At 39.4% G+C, this 17,598-nt stretch overlaps 1 protein-coding gene across 1 annotated transcript in view; it reads right to left on the reverse strand.

The window, feature by feature from the left end:
- CFTR (CF transmembrane conductance regulator) overlaps nucleotides 1-17,598 on the reverse strand; it is a 411,238-nt gene that overhangs the window by 73,806 nt on the left and 319,834 nt on the right. Inside the window, exons 19-21 of the mRNA XM_033959147.1 lie at nucleotides 15,110-15,260; nucleotides 12,171-12,398; nucleotides 5,128-5,228 (exon numbers count right to left, since the gene is read on the reverse strand). Coding sequence (XP_033815038.1) covers nucleotides 5,128-5,228; nucleotides 12,171-12,398; nucleotides 15,110-15,260 — 480 coding nt within the window. The remainder of the gene's footprint in view (nucleotides 1-5,127; nucleotides 5,229-12,170; nucleotides 12,399-15,109; nucleotides 15,261-17,598) is intronic.

Consider the following 17,598-nt stretch of genomic DNA (forward strand, 5'->3'; position numbering starts at 1 on the left):
AAATACAAGTACTTAGAACTTCCCTATCTGTCCCGAAGGCTCACAATCTAGCTAAAGTACTGAGTAAACGATTACTAAAATAGAAAAGATATAACTAAATTCCAAGAATTGTGAGGGAAAGGTACAATTCAAATTAAAAAAAAGAAAAAGGATTAAAGAAATAAAAAGAATAAAATTAAAATATACAAATAAGTTTAAGAGATAAGAGATTAGAGATTGAGCAAAATAAATTCCAGTCTAGTGCTAAGTCCAATCATCAATCCGGTCGAATAGAGCTCCACATCTGCAAGGAAGGAAAGACACAGAGAAGTAATGGTAGGCTGTGGGGCCATCCCTGCCAGAGGTGAAGGAATCAACGGCTACAATCTGAGCCCAAGAGCAGAAGGCAAAGAAACCAGGAAGAAGAGGCAGGCCACAAAAGGTCATCTGGCACTGTCACCAACTCACTGCCCACCATCTAGGCAGGCCCCACCAATGCAAGCCAACAACACATCCTCTTGTCAATTGTCCTTGGTCCCAGCATGCCAGAAAAGGGACAACAATCTCCAGCACTGGAAGGAGCCAACAGTTCAGCCATCAGGTACAATGCAGTCTCAGCACGAAAGGAAGCTGCGGTCCCCAAGAACCACTCCAACTCAGTGCATGATGCAAACAGTGGCATCCACAGTGCAGCCAACAAGCAGAAGATGAGAAGAGACAGTGCAGGGCAGAACTGGGCCCAAACACAGCAGCCGCTCTACTCACAGTCACAACCTCAGCATCCAAAAGAGAGAAAAGAAGAGCTGGGATCCTGCAACTATCCTAAGCCATCACCAAACACAGGTAGGAAAGGCCTTGGCTAAAGATTGCAAAGTCATGCATTTCGGCTGCAAAAGCCTGAGGGAATGGTACAGTTTAGGGGTGAAGAACTTATGTGCACAGCGGAAGAGCAGGACTTGGGTATGATAGTATGTGATGATCTTAAGGTGGCCAAACAGGTTGAAAAGGTGACGGCAAAAGCTAGAAGAATGCCAGGTTGCATAGGGAGAGGTATGGCCAGTAGCGAAAAGGAGGTATTGATGCCCCTGTATAAGACTCTGGTGAGACCTCATTTAGAATATTGTGTACAATTCTGGAGGCTACACCTTCAAAAAGATATAAAAAGGATGGAGTCAGTCCAGAGGAAGGCTACTAAAATGGTATGTGGCCTCATCATAAGGCATATGGGGGATAGACTTAAAGTTCTCAATCTGTATACTTTGGAGGAAAGGTGGGAGAGGGGAGATATGATAGAGCTGTTTAAATACCTACGTAATGTAAATGCACGAGTCAAGTCTCTTTCATTCGGTGGTGGGGGTGGGGGGGTTATTGCATCACTAGATTTTTATGTGGTAGATATTAATATGCTATTGTAGAATAATTTGTATAATATATTCTTTTGTGCACTTAATGTTCAATTTGAAAATGAATAAAGAATTTAAAAAAAAAAAAGAAATTAAACTCTGCAATGAGAGAGCATAGGTTGAAGTTAAAAGAGGTGATAGGCTCTGGAATAATCTAAGGAAATACTTTTTTAGAGAAAGGGTAGTAGATGTGTGGAATAGTCTCCTGGAAGAGCCAGAGACTGTATGAATTCAATTCTGGTGGAGCCAGAGACTGCATGAATTCAAGAGGACCTGGGATAGGCATGTGGGATCTCTGAGAGAGAAAGAGATAATGGTTACTGAAAATGGGCTGACTAGCTAGGCCATTTGGCCTTTATCTGCTATCATGTTTCTATGTTTCCAGTGCCACAAAGAAGTGATAGAGAGGATAACAATGTGATATGGAAAAAAGGTCACTAATTTGGACATCTACCATGCAATGAGTAGCAATACAATGCCCTGGAAGGGTGAGGAGCTGTCAGTACTAATACTCCCTCTAAGAAATGGGCAGGTGTAAATTTTTTCTCATGTGAGTGACAAGTTCTAAAAAATATTTTTGTGTGAGTAACAAGTTCTAAAAGCTAACTATTTTCCAGATTTGCAAGTATTTTTGTGAGTGACCATATAAAATCTATGAGCAACACTCCTAGAATGAGTGAGCAATTGCTCACATGCTCAGCTTAGAGGGAACATAGATCGGTACCCTAGAGATTTAGGAGAGGATAGATGAAAGGGGGAGTATATATGCTCACAGAAACAGCATATGTGAGCTGGTTTCCAATGAATTCCTATTTTTGAATAGGGGTGGGTTATGACTTGGGATGGTTTATAAGTGAAGATTTGGTTCTTACCTCGATAATCTTCTTTCTAGTAGACAGGCACATCATACCTGAACCTTAAGGTAACCAATCTATTCCCTTGAAAATTCATGTAGAGAGACTCATTATAATTTTTTTGCTCCACCTCCCATCTCTCTGGGCTGTCATCCAACTCCCCAGTTGTCTCTCAACATGCGAGTTGATAGGAGCTGGTTCTTTCTTTTCATTTTTTTTTTATATCCATTTGTGAGGCTTTCACTGCTGCAGAGACTCCTAATTCTAGGACATCTCTGGCTGTGGGAGAACTCAGACACTGAGGTCAGAAGTCTGTGCACCAACTTGGCCAGCCTGCACTAACTGTTCGAGAGCTCAGGGACCATTTCCTTATGAGCAAGGTTCACTCCAGGTTCTATCCACAGCAGGACCTGTGCTAAGGTTAGTAGTAAAATAGCATCTTAACAGCAATATACTGATAATTATGCTTCTCAATCAGCTAAAAAAAAACTCCTATCACGAAACAACCCATGAAATTTGCAAAAATATGATCACTTTACACTTGGCTCAGCTCTAAAAGTTGAAAACCCTGCAATCATAAAAACAAGAATAGCCTTACTAGGTCAGACCAATGGTCCATCTAGCCCAGTATCTTATCTTCACAGAGGCCAATCAAAGTCACAAGTACCTGGCAAAAACCCAAATAGTAGTAGCAGCATTCCACACCACAGATCCAAAGCAAGCAGTGGCTTCCCCCATGCTTGCCTCAACAGGACTGAAGAGGCTGCAAAGGCAGCCTTCACAGCTTTTAACCCTTTCAGGACCATAAGGATCGTAGGCCAATTTTTGTGGTTTTGATGACATTTTTATGGTAAAAAGGGCTTGCAGATGCCAAAAAATTGATTTTTTTTTGTGAAATATCATTATTTTTTTTTTAAAAAATCACACTTCTGGCTTATGGACAGTGTGGCAAGTGAATCTTCTCATCAATCTGGCAACGACGCTAATGAATGAATGTCGGAACCAGTTTGTTTACATAAAGGCAGTATCATATGGAATCCGTACATATCAAATTTAGAACTGTAGACTATCCCAATCAAAATTTATAGGATTTTATATTTAAATATATTTATTGATTTTCAAATCATATAATCAAGAATACCTTGTACAGAAAGCAAATTAGCAATTCTAAATAAAGCAAGAAACATTCCAATAACATTAAATCATATATTAACTAAAATGCTCAAGTCCTCTAAATTGGATCCAAGATTCTTATAAAATAGAGCCAAAATTAAAGAATTGAACTTAATGTACACTCTTTCATAAAGTTAGCTGGAAGGCTGATTGCTGGGATTAACCTATAGTCATAGAGCTTATGATTTTTCTACCTCCAATCGGGAGAGCGCTAAAAAAGAAGTCAACTGATTAGGCTCAAAGAAAACATATTTAACTGATCGGTGATGGACTATGCATTTACAAGGGTGTCGCAAATAAAAAGTAGCACCCAAAGATATAACACCTGGCTTCAACAAAAGAAATTCACGACGACGCCTTTGCGTCTCTCGTGATAGATCAGGAAATACCTGCACTTTACAACCCATAAATTCTTTCTGTCTATTTTTAAAGAACAGTTTTAACAACCATACTTTATCAATAGAGAGAGCTACTGTTATAATCAAAGTGCTCGATTCTACAACCTCTTTATCTGATTTTTCCAATAACTCTGATACATCCAATGGTCCTTGATCCGACGGCTTTTTTGGTAATTTAGTCTTATTAGGTAAATAATAGACTCGTGATAAAGGAGGTAATGAATCTTCTGAGGCCCCCAAAACTTCAAGAAAATGTCTTTTAAACATTTCTCTAGGAGGTGTCAGTGGAAGCTTAGGAAAATTAATGATTCTTAAGTTATTATATCTAGAGTTATTTTCTAAGTTCTCCATTTTTCTTCTAAGATTGATATTGTCTTTCATTAAAGATTCCTGTAGTTGTTTGGATGATTTAATGTCCTGTTCAAGCTTTTGAACCGAGAAATTAGAGGCAGTCATATCCTTTTTCAATTCTTTAAGTTCAGTAGAATGTTGAGATAATTTCCCCTCAATTAACTGAAGTTTGGGACTTATGGTCTTCACTAGTCCGGCCATAAGATCCCATAGTGAGTCCAGAGTTACTTCTGAGGGTTTTTCCAAAGAAAATATAGGTAAAGAAATGTCATAGTGCTCACCGTCCAGTTGAATAACTTTACGCTGTCCCTGAAGGTTAACTCGCCTCTCAGATGATTCCCCCTCAGCTTCTTCAAAGGAGCTCATATCCATAGGAGCTCCTGTCAGCAGGCTCTGTGATGGACTACTTGCCTCAGGGGAAGACAAGACCCCGACCTCCGGGGTTACCTTACCCCTTGGAGAGCTGCTTAGCTGAGGTTGCGGGGGCGGCGCCCTAACGTCGGGGCTCAACGATGTCTCCAATCCCGGAGGAATCTCCACGGCCTCACTGACGCCGCTACTCCTCTGCGGGACTCCCTCCGACGCCGAAAAAATACCCTGCATCCGCCTGATGAGTTCTCCGATGTCTCCAGCCGCGGGGGTGGCCGTGGGCCGCGAGGCACCAGCGGTGCTACGGCCCCTCCGTTTAGGCATCGGGTAAGTAAAAGAACCACTTGCGAATTGATTGAAAATTGTTTTAAGAAAAATCTTCAGAGCGGCGTCTCAGCACGTCCAGCCAGTCGCCATCTTGGATCCCGTTTGAGTTGTTTTCCAAAATTTATAGGATTTTAAAGTTATGGGACAAATATGTCCCTTGGTCCTGAAAGGGTTAAGGGGCGTGAATCTAGGTGGAGTAATATTCATGGAGAGATTTATAGGGATCTTCCCATTAAAAATAACAATTATAATAACATAAATTTCCAAACTTACCAAGCTGTCCACATCTATACTTGTGTTTACTGCCCACTGCAAGGTGCTCATGATATTCATGGCCAATGTTAGGACAATTCCAACTTTTCCTTCCCCATCACCTGCAAGAAAGAGTTAATATAAACATGGCTACAAATGGGCTATTAAGTTTGGCATAACTGGAGGTTATGCTCTATTGCACTGTTCTTCAACCTTTTGACACCTATGGACCAGCGGAAATAAAATCATTATTTTGTGGACCGGCACCGGTCCACGGACCGGTGGTTGAAGAACACTGCTCTATTGTACCTCAAATGTTACAGAAAATATTTAGAGAAAGAATATCACTAGGAGTATCATCATCTCCTTTTATTTTAAAATATGGAATTGCTTGGAGGTTAATTCCTAATAAGCTATTCTATGAGAATAAGTGGAAATACTTTTTGCATACTTATCAGAAGACTCTTTGAATGTATTCAAAACAACTCCTATAATACGACTGGTCCAGTGGCTCAGTGAAAATACTGAAAGGCTATATTCTTGAATCAAGACTTCTGATCTCTGAGGCAACAGGACTGAAGAGGCTGTAAAGTCAGCCTTCACAGCTTCTATGGGGCGTGAATCTCAGTCATCACACAATGGTTGATTCCTAATGGCTGGATTTAGGGCCCAGAATTACAGAGTTTCAGAAGTCCCAGTGCAAGGACCTTTATCAAAGAATGATATAACAATAACAGGACAAGGTAAGAAGAGATATAATTTATTTTATATCATAAAATATAAGAAAAAAAAAATCTACAAATAGCTGTGAATGAAGATTTAGAGCTCCTTTTATCAAGCCGCGCTAGCGGGGTTATACGCGCGTGACGTTTCATCACACGCTAACCCTTGCGCTGGCTAAAAACTACCGCCTGCTCAAGAGGAGGCGGTAGCGGCTAGCGCGGCCGGCGGTTTAACGCGCGCTATTACGCGCATTAAACCGCTAGTGCAGCTTTATAAAAGGAGCCCTTAGTCACCAAATCTCAATCCTTGTTCCGATTACGCCAGAAGAAACTCTGGACCCAAATCCCAACCTTATCACAAAAGAGTTTCTAATAGCATCATTGGTATCCTCATGAACTGTGCTTAGGAGAGACAGACTGGTTTGGGGGGTTGCCTTCACCAGGAAGGGTGTAGAGTGGACTGTATTTCATGGGGAAACTTGTCATATAACAGAAAATGTTATACAATAAGCCCACTTGATTCTTAAGGGTGGATTCTATATTGCCTCAGTCACTTGAGACTTTTGGGTTGAGCACAATGATTTTATCTACAGACATAGATCCTACCTTTTCTAATATTACCATTCTATTGCATTTTGTAATTGTGGTATCGTGTGGCTATAAACTTATAAGGTTACAGCATTACAAATTCACTAAATACTAGGTAAAACATCATTTGTATAATAGAATAATAAATTTAAAATATGCACATGACAATTAATGCTGTGTTTTCAAATGTTTCCCAATTTTGATTTTTAAAAAACTTTTCTGATATTTTAAACAAAGTAAGTTTAACAAATTATGATTAAGTGAGCACAGGGCTGAATTCACTCTTAGAGCCCTGTTACTTGTCGTTCACATGCACTGGTTCTTCTTTAAAACAAATTCCTTGGTTAATTATAGTAAGACCCTCTTCTATCAAACTGCGCTAGCAGTTTTTAGTGCGGTGAGCCGCGCTGTTCCCGATGCTCACAGGAACTCAAAGAGCACTGGGAGAAGCGCGGGCCATTCAGCGCGGCTCCCTGCGCTAAAAACTGCTATTGCAGTTTGACAGAAGATGGCCTAAGTGTTACTTGTATAGAAAAAAGAAACCTTGCTACTTTTCTTCCATCCAAGTCAGTTTAGTTTGGTTTCAAAATTCTTTGTAGATATAGGTTAATGATGCCATCTTACTGTTTTCTGATTAGAGTGATCTTATCCACATCTTTACTATAAGAACCACAAAATGAAATGAAGCCTATTCTTTCTAGCAAAACATCTCTCTCAGTCACATTCACATTTTCTGTATAAAGTGAATAAAAAAATGAGTGGAAGAGTAGCTTAATGTTTTAGTGCAGCAGCCTGAGAACTATGGGAATCAATGATCAGGGAAGGTATTAATGAGCATATAGAAAAAAATAATCTGATGAGATCGAGCCAGCATGGTTTCTGTAAAGGCCGATCATGCCAGACAAATCTACTGCATTTCTTTGAGGGGATAAGTAAGCAATTGGACCAAGGTGACCCAGTAGACATTATATATCTAGATTTCCAAAAAGCCTTTGACAAGGTGCCCCATGAACGCTTACTGAAGAAACTGTGGAGTCACGGGGTGGAAGGGGACGTGTACAGATGGATCAAAAATTGGCTGGTGGACAGGAAACAGAGGGTAGGAGTAAAGGGGCACTACTCTGACTGGATAGGGGTCACAAGTGGTGTTCCGCAAGGGTCAGTGCTGGGACCATTGCTGTTCAATATATTTATTAATGATCTAGAAACGGGGACAAAGTGCGAAGTTATCAAGTTCGCGGATGACACAAAACTCTCCAGCAGGGCCAGAACTGTTGAGGAATGCAAAGAATTGCAAAGCGACCTGAACAAACTGAGTGAATGGGCAAAAAAATGGCAGATGAGCTTCAATGTGGAGAAATGTAAGGTCTTGCACATAGGGAAGGGGAACTCCATGTACAGCTATACGATGGGAGGGAGGGTACTCGGGGAAGGCAGCCAAGAAAAAGATCTGGGGGTATTGGTAGATAACACAATGAAGCCGGCGGCACAATGTGCAGCGGCCTCAAAAAAAGCGAACAGAATGTTGGGCATTATCAAAAAAGGTATCACTACCAGAACAAAAGAAGTTATCCTGCCACTGTATCAAGCAATGGTGCGCCCACATCTGGAATACTGCGTCCAATACTGGTCGCCATACCTCAAGAAGGACATGGCAATACTCGAAAGGGTCCAGAGGAGGGCAACGAGGATGATAAAGGGTATGGAGAACCTTTCATATGCCGAACGGTTAGATAGGCTGGGGCTCTTTACCCTGGAGAAGCGGAGACTGAGAGGGGACATGATAAAAACTTATAAAATCATGAAAGGCATAGAGAAGGTGGAGAGGGACAGATTCTTTAGACTAGCAGGGACAACTAAAACAAGAGGTCATTCAGAAAAACTGAGAGGAGACAGATTCATAACGAATGCAAGGAGGTTCTTCTTCACTCAGAGGGTGGTGGACACCTGGAACGCGCTTCCCGGAGAGGTAATAAGACAGAGTACAATTCTGGGGTTCAAAAAGGGACTGGATGACTTCCTGGAAGCGAAGGGGATAACAGGGTACAGATAGAGGTTTACCGTACAGGACATTGAGCGAATAGGGTATGGATATTTTAGGTTAGGTAGGGAACACTTTCAGGTCATGGACCTGGGGGGCCGCCGCGGGAGCGGACTGCCGGGCACGATGGACCCCTGGTCTGACCCGGCAGAGGCAACGCTTATGTTCTTATGCTTATGATTCAATTCTCACTGCAGCTTCTTGTGACTCTAGCTAAGTTACTTAACCTTTCATTGCCCCAGGTACAATATAAGTACCTGTATATAAAATGTGAACTGCTTTGATTGTAACCACAGAAAGGCAGTATATCAAATTACCTTCCTTTTTTTAAACCAGCAAGTCAGTGTATTGTTCTTGCCACGAGTTGTCTATAATTAGAAATTCTCCTATAAAAATTCATTAAAACTTTCTTTTCTCCTCCTCCTCTTCTTATCAGCCCTTATTATGTCATCCAAATTGGAGTACATTTAAACTTCATCCTATGCCCCACATTCCAGAGCTTCCTTTCCAATTGAAAGAGACTTGGTATGGAAAAGCCTAATACATCATCACACAGGTGGCTTAAGTAACCTGGTGGATGGGGTAGTGAACCATAGAGAGGAGGACCCAGGTCCATAAGTCACTCTAACCACTACATTATGGTGGAAAGTGTGAGGTCATAAAAACCCTACTATACTGCTACATAGGGGCTATTGGGGTGGTAAACAAGTGAGTATATTTTAGGGGAGTTTTGGAGGGCTCACCATAAGTTATAAGGGGGTTATGGTGAGATGCACTTCTGGTACTCTTTATGTGAAGTTCACAGCAATGGCCTCTAAGGTGTCCCACTGCTCTGTTGGCATGTCTTAGTGGCCAATCCATCACAATGATAGCTACTCCCATAACTAAATAATCTGGATTTTCAATGTGGACATTTCTATAGTTGAAAATGGGGTATAAAGTTAGTCCTAAGGGTTGAATGTGTTGTCAGTCTAGATGTCCAAGTAGACTTTCAAAAATGGACGTTTTTATTCTTCCGACTTTGTTTAGCAGGAAATGTCCAAGTTGGACTTAGACATTCTTTTTGAAAATGATCCTCCACATGTTTGTCCCTTGCTTTCCTCAATTTGGATTCAGTTTGTACCACCACCACCAAGAGGCTGTTCCCTTCATCTGCCACCTTTTCTCTATTTCCTTAGATTACTACTGTCTCTATCCCCTTTCACATTCATTCAATGCCCTTTCACATTCATTCAATCATTTCATGTCTCTTCATTCTTGAGATACCTTACAGTTGAAAGAGACATCTCCTGTACATTTATCCCACAGAAGTATTTAAATGTCTTTATCACATCTCCCCTCTTTTTCCTTCCTTTCAAAGTATATACAGTAAAACCTTGGATTGCAAGTAACTTGGTATGCAAGTGTTTTGCAAGACAAGCAAAACATTTTATTAAATTTTAACTTGATATATAAGCAATGTCTTGCAATACAAGTACATACAGTATTTTGTATTAAAGTTTTTGGGTTGTGGAATGAATCATTTGAGTTTCCATTATTTCTTATGGGAAAATTTGTTTTGGTATAGTGTTTTCGATTACAAGCATGTTTTTGGAACAAATTATGCTCGTACACTATGGGTTTACTGAATATTCAAATTTTTATATCTCTACCTCTCTTCCAAAGTATACATATTTTGCCCGATATTCAGTGTTACTTAATTGAGCAGGAATGGCTCCGGGCTGGTTAAATAACATTTAGCTGGCTAGTGCTAATATTCAGCAAGAAATAGCTGGCTATCTCTCCTGAATATTAGCAGTTAGTGGCTTATACTCGGTCAGATATATTGCATGATAGCTGACAATTTTAAACATTGAGTCAAATCTTTTTTTTATTTTTTGTAGGTAGGGGAAGAAAGTAAGCATCCTATGCTAATCAATTAGTACATCCACAATTACTCTGTGCTAAATGGTTAGTGCAGGATTACTGAGTGAGCGCTTACCACCTATAAAATAGGTATTGGTAAGTGCTCACATGGTAATTCTTTTTAATGGCTGCAAATTAATAGCAACATTAGCACATGGCCATAAATAGAAAAAAAAAAAATAGAAAATTGATCATTTTCCAGCTGTGGTAAAAATGGTTAACGGAAATCCTGTGTAAGGGCATGCTAAAGCTACTTTATACCACAAATTAATTAAAGGACCCCCAATTTTGCTATAACAGCATATTTTTTTATTCCTTCTTTTCATTAATATGAAAACTGCTAGCTCTAGCTAACTTTGTCATAAAGTTGTAGTAGTGTATATTTCTGTGCCTAGAAGAATAAAAAGTCTAGACAGGGTTACAGAAATTTTGAAAAGACAATGGGCATAATTTATTAAGGGAAAAAGCCTTTGAAAATCAGGCCCAGCCAGCATTGTCAGAAAAAGTTCAAGATAGTGAATTTAAACGTGCATTTAAGGGCCCACTTATTAAGGTGTATAAAGCTGTTACCACACAAATTAGCATGTGTTAAATGCAACTGCACAAGTACACCAACTGTTAACCTATGTCAGACCGGTTAATGCACACAAATTCACAGATTGGTAACCACATATTGTTATAGGATGTGGGAAAAAGGCAGATAATGGGTGAAGACTGCATAATACAGTTAAGCGAGTAGTACTTACACTATCATTTTTGCTGCTAGCATTGGTCTACATAGCGCCTTCTCAATGGAAGGGGCTAAGAGTCTCTGAGTAACTGCAACCAAGGTTTATCATACTAATGTACGTAGTTTCCAGTGTAGTAATTGCACAGGACATGCTGGTACACCCCAACAGTTACCCCATAGCCTTTGTACTTAGCATGTTTTTAATTTTTTGTTAATGTGCTCTGTGTAAAATCTTAGTGCACTTAAAACCCCCTTAAACAACTATCAACATAGAATACTGTTAAGATGTATTATTTTACCACTAAAATGACATCTTAGCATAGATCCCCATTCTATGCAATGAGACCTACCGTATTTTTCACTCCATAAGATGCACCTGACCATAAGACGCACCTAGTGTAAAGGAGGAAAAACCAAGAAAAAAAAATTCTGAACCAAATGGTATGCCTTATCCCCCTTCTGGTGGTCTAGTGGTAGGCCGAGACAGGGCACAGGGCAGGTCTAGTGGCACAGACAGACAGTCCCCCCACCTCTTTTTTTATTTTTTATTCCAGTGGTCATGGTATAATGGTAGATTAGGTCTTCTGAAGAACCAATTACAAAAATGGGAAAGAATCTGGAGAAAGATAAAATCTGAGTCTGATCTCCAATGTTATAAACTTAAATTAAGAGACTACAACTACCACTTATAGAAAGCCAAGGCACAAAACTTTTCAAGCCGTATAAAAAAAGCCCCAAACTTAACAAAGGAATTCTTCAGCATTTTTCATGAATTATCCATGATTCCAAACCTAGTGGTCTCATAAGGACATCAACCCATCCTGAGCCTTAGCCATTTGCCATGTAGGTGATATATTCGCTCCATAAGATGCACCTACATTTTCACCCACTTTTGGGGGGGAAAAATGCGTGTTATAGAGCAAAAAATACGGTAGTTACTAAACTTGAGTTAACAGTAAAATAACATGTCAGATTGATAATTTCCTCCCTTAATAATACAATAAATGTAATTACTGAAGATTGTTATTCAAGATATTTAAGTTTTATGTTTCTGCTTTTAATTTCAAAATATGATTACCTGTGGTTGCTATGGAAATGAATGAGACAGCGCTAAAGAAGATGACAAAAATCATTTCTATTCTCATCTGGAACCAGCGTAGAGTGGACAGGTACAGGAACCAATTTGCAGTGTGCAAATTCAAAGCTTTATGAAAGAGAGTTTCAAAATATGGCTGTCGTCCAAAAGCTCTGAGCGTCCAAAGTCCTTTTAAGGTTGTGATGAGGTATGTGAAAATCGGGCTGCGAGCTGTGAAGAATTGTCATGGCAAAAATGGTGAATAAATACTGAGGTATTTCCTCATGCATATTATAAATAACAGATGAACCTTTATTTTAGAACCTGGTTTTTAAGACATTTCCCCTCCAATGTATTTATGGGAAAAACACCTATGGGCTCTTTTACTGAAGTGTGCATTAATGCATGAGCATGGGATCTGTTACTGTGCTAGCATGCAGCTCATGCTAATTCACAATCTAACTCCTTAAGCAATTATGGGCCATAAAAAGGGTGAGTTCTTTTCAATGATACTACCCATATTAATGTAGGTTTTGAAAATCCATGTACAATTTCTAAGCATTTAGGATAAATATTTAAAGTTAAACCTTCTATGTAACTGTCAATACTTGATAACTGAGCTATATGTTCAACAGCTGTATTTCACTTTTGAATGTATATGTTTTTTTCACTAGCTTTACTCCTTATCCGAACCGTGTCATGTTTTCAATCAGATAAATTTGGCCTACAAATAAAATGGCAAATTTATCTATAGAACTATCAGATACTTTTAAAAAAAAAATGTATGCAGTTGGAAGCAGTTCTGCCCACAAAATTTGAGTTCCAGCCTCTTTAATAAATTGGGACCTTAATACTTAATAACTATTGTTGTTGAAATAGATGTCATCACTCTGGTTTTGTATTCTGTTACACATGGTCTTATATTGGGGGGGATTTTGCCATGGACGTATACAGCTTTGCTTCTTTCATAAATTTCCATGATACCTTTTAATGTGTTGGCCAGGAGAGCCAGTCAGACTCAATGTCTTGTTTGATTACTGGGATCTGAATTTTGGTTTAATTTATGTTCAAAAAGTTAGCAAGCATTCTACTACTTTTATTGTTTTCAGAATAATGTTTAACTTTAAAAGAAAATTAGTTCCTAATTAGTTTTTTTCCACTAATTAACTTACTATACTGTATATATATATGAGAGTAATTGTCAGGAATAGAATTAATTTGGAAAAATTCAGCTATAATTTTAAAATATGAGAGCATACTTCATCATCACTTAGCAGACTAATATTTACCCCCTCTTCTATTAAACTGCTCTAGCAGTTTGTAGCTCAGAGAGCCACGCTGAATGGCCCATGCTGCTCCCAACACTCATAGGAACTCTATGAGTGTCAGGAGCAGCGCGGGCCATTCAGTGCAGCTCACCGCGCTAAAATCTGCTATTGCAGTTTCATAGAAGAGGGGGTTAGTCTCCATACTAGAGAACATTCAGGATTTAAGACTTTCAAAAACATAGTTAACAAGATAGGAGCATGATCAGGAATAAAAATCAGGTAAAGTTTTTTTTCTGATATATGAGCAAGGAGACATTGAGAGGACACAGTATAATCTATTCTGGGGAAAGTGTGATGAGAAGCAGAGAAAAAAGTGAATTCTCTAGAGTCAGAATATTGTATTCTAAATCAGTGGTTCCCAACCCTGTCCTGGAGGACCACCAGGCCAATCGGGTTTTCAGGATAGCCCTAATGAATATGCATGCAGCAGATTTGCATGCCTCTCACTTCCATTATATGCAAATCTCTCTCATGCATATTCATTAGGGCTAGCCTGAAAACCCGATTGGCCTGGTGGTCCTCCAGGACAGGGTTGGGAACCACTGTTCTAAATCTCCCAATTATACCTTTTGGTGGAATTCAGTTTGTCATATTTATAAAATGGAGAGAGTGCTTGCTATACAGCAAGGAAATTATAATAATTTTAAAAAGATTTGGGGGCCATTGATTACATATTCTAATGATCAGACACCTTAACTATCCCTTTTTTTAATTATATATGCATTTTAATTATATATGCATTTTGTTTTGAAACCTAATGCAGATACAAAGTGCACACAATCACTTGTACCCATTTTTTGTGTTGGTAGAATTTTGATGGAAAAGTACACATGTAGATTTCAAAATCAAGTCTACATGGGTACCTTTTCTTCCCCAGCCTGAACACCACAGGAATCCCTTTTCTAAATATAGATGAAAGTAAGGAGATACAGAACAGCTTGTGTATTTTTAACCGCATTAGGGGGAGAGCTATTTTCAGATAGCACCTTATGCAGATAAAATTACTTTTATCCATATAAATGGCTTTGAATATTGTCTGCACAGGGAATCGATATTATTCAGCCTCAGAGGACATGCACATCATTTTACTATACTAAATTATAAGCCTAAACCTATTTTACTACACCAGGAAATATCAAGCTAATTAATTTGCAAGACTAGACTAACACTCCTAAATATCTTATTTGCATAGGCCATTCCAATGCATGATAACTGTGGTGTGCATTTCTATTTTTGATGCTTTAGGATCATTATTTATTCATTAAAAGAAAAAAATTATGAAGTACAAAGGAACACTGGATTTGCAGGTGATTTCACAGAAATTTTTCATGAGGAAAGGATGTTATGAAAAGCAAGCACAGCTTCATAAACCTGCTCTGTTTTCTTTTACAGTATTTGCAGACCTTGCTTGATGATTTTTATCATGCTATACATGAAATTACCTAATAAGTAATTAGGCAATATGGATAAATTCTAAATGAATAATAAATCATGCCAAATAGCAGACAAGGTAAAGAACCGATAGAGTTAAGGTTAAATAATATAAAAGAAAACAGCAATCTTGATATTTTTTTCCAACTACAATGATAGAATATCCAATTTTATAAATCCTACCTTCAGATTCCAATTGTTTCAGTTGCTGAGAGGTGTGGAGAAAGTATGCTCTTAACAAAATGAAGGCTATTATCACAGGTATTGTGGCCAGCAAAATATAAGGCTCCAAAATTGAGACCACTGCAATAGCTCCAACCACAATGAGTACCAGCTGTGGGAACAAAGAGAATCAGTTTAGTTTACTGCTAATTTTCTCTCCTTTAGTCCAGGGATGTCAAAACTCAATCACACAAGGGGCCAAAATCTAAAACATAGGCTAAGTCACGGGCCCAATTTTTTTATTAAGATATTTAGGGGTCCTTTTATTAAGGTACGCTAACCGATTTAGTGTGCACTAAATGCGCACCTTAATAAAGACTTTTCCTCTCTCTTTTAGGTCCCAGTTCTGGCAGGGATGTAGGGGTGATTCCTGCTTCACCTAATGGTAGGCCTCAGACTCATGTCAAGTCATGAACTATCTTTGCTGCCCTGAAGCATTCTGGATGTGTTTACAAGAACTGTGTGTGTGCAGTCAAGGACATTTGCCCATCCCAGCGTGTCCATCTCCTCTGTGAACATGGAGCAGTGTTAAGAACTATGCTTTGTGCTTTTATCATCTGTGACGCCTACCAAGGCCTCTGCACAAGAAGAAGACTAGTCATTCTTGCTGTTCTGCTTTGATTGGTCCAGGAGGGTCATCTGACACGATCTAAGGATTGATGTGCTTTTCTTTTTTTTCTTCAAATTCTTTATTCATTTTTCCATCTTACATCAAAGAGTTCAATATTACATCATTTAAACCTTGTACACATCACTTGTATTTCTTCTAACAACATCTTAAAAACATAAATTTATACCCTCCCCACCCACCCTTCCCACAAAAATTTTAATCAAAAATATCATATAAATATTATATTCTTATCTATTGATCAAACCTTTAATATAACTTTATACCCTCCTCCCTTCCCTCTATGTATAGGTGTACTTTTTTCAGTGGATAATGGTGTCTAATCATTTGCAATAATTTGTCAATGGCCCCCAAATCTTTTTAAAATTATTATAATTCCCTCTTTGTATGGCAATTGTTCTTTCCATTTTGTAAATATGGCACAACGAATTCCACCAGAAGGTATTGTAATTTTTCCAATTATTGGTAATATGTTGTATGGCAACTCCTGTCATGATCAATAAAATTTTATTATTGCTTGATGAAATTTGACTTTTTGTTCTCATTGACTTACCAAACAGTATTGTATCTTATGATAATGCTACATGGTTTTCTAATAAACAATTAATTTGAGACCAAATTGAATTCCAAAATGCCATGATACAGGGACAATAGAATGTACTTTTCTCAGAGTTAGGCAATTTTGGATTTGGGTGAACTTGGATCTAAACTTGTGTTTCTCCTACTGTTTTACAATAAGAACTGATAAAAGGTTCCCTCTTATGACCAGCTCTCGAAGGAGAGTGAAGACGCAGAACTGGCTTTTGGACATATCTGAAAGTGCTCTGGTTTACATCACAAAAAGGGATTCTGGCAAATATATATTACAGCTACACCAATGAGCACATCAGCTTCTGAATATGTGTTTCTTCCTCACATGTGATATGATAGCTTAGGGATCTGTTAAATGCTCAATAGGGAAAAGCCCTGTGCTCATCTTCCAGAGGTCATAAGTTCCAAATCGTGCACTCAGCACTTGTTGCTCTCCCCCACAGGTCTGACCCGATAAAAACGACACTCAGACATTTTCAACTCAGAGTGGAATTTATTAGGCCGCAGCCATAACCGCAAGATAACTTTAACTTATCAGCAACTGAACAGAATAGCAATTATGCGTGATGTGAACATAACATAACAACAGCCGCACAGCATATGCCTCTCTCACCCGCACGATGTAGGGGGCCGTACAAGCTTCCCCGGCTCGCCGGACCCTTCCCGTTCAAGGAGGTGTCCTCTCATCAGCGTTACGTTGCAGTGAAGCTCATGGCCTGGCCTCCCTGCCGTCCAAGCAAGGTGACGTGCCCCATTTCTTAACACTGCCCAGATGTATGCCTTTTAGACATATGCTGTGCTTACCTTCCAGGTGAATGGCTGCGACAATAGTCGAGGGTGGGCGGGAGGGGTGCTGCCTCCTTCCCGAGCTCTTGCCTCGCTGAAAAGGGGGCGGCCTCCCTCCCACACCTCTCTTATCTACCTCCCCCCCCCTTCCTCCCCCCCCCCCTGGCTACTATTGGCAACGGCTTTCGGCCGATTTGCCATCGCTCCTCCCTATGGGGATCGGAGCTGATTCTCAAATCGTGCACTCAGCACTTGTTGCTCTCCCCCACAGGTCTGACCCGATAAAAAACGACACTCAGACATTTTCAACTCAGAGTGGAATTTATTAGGCCGCAGCCATAACCGCAAGATAACTTTAACTTATCAGCAACTGAACAGAATAGCAATTATGCGTGATGTGAACATAACATAACAACAGCCGCACAGCATATGCCTCTCTCACCCG

Source organism: Geotrypetes seraphini, chromosome 9, assembly GCF_902459505.1.
Source record: "Geotrypetes seraphini chromosome 9, aGeoSer1.1, whole genome shotgun sequence".
Lineage (NCBI taxonomy): Eukaryota > Metazoa > Chordata > Amphibia > Gymnophiona > Dermophiidae > Geotrypetes > Geotrypetes seraphini.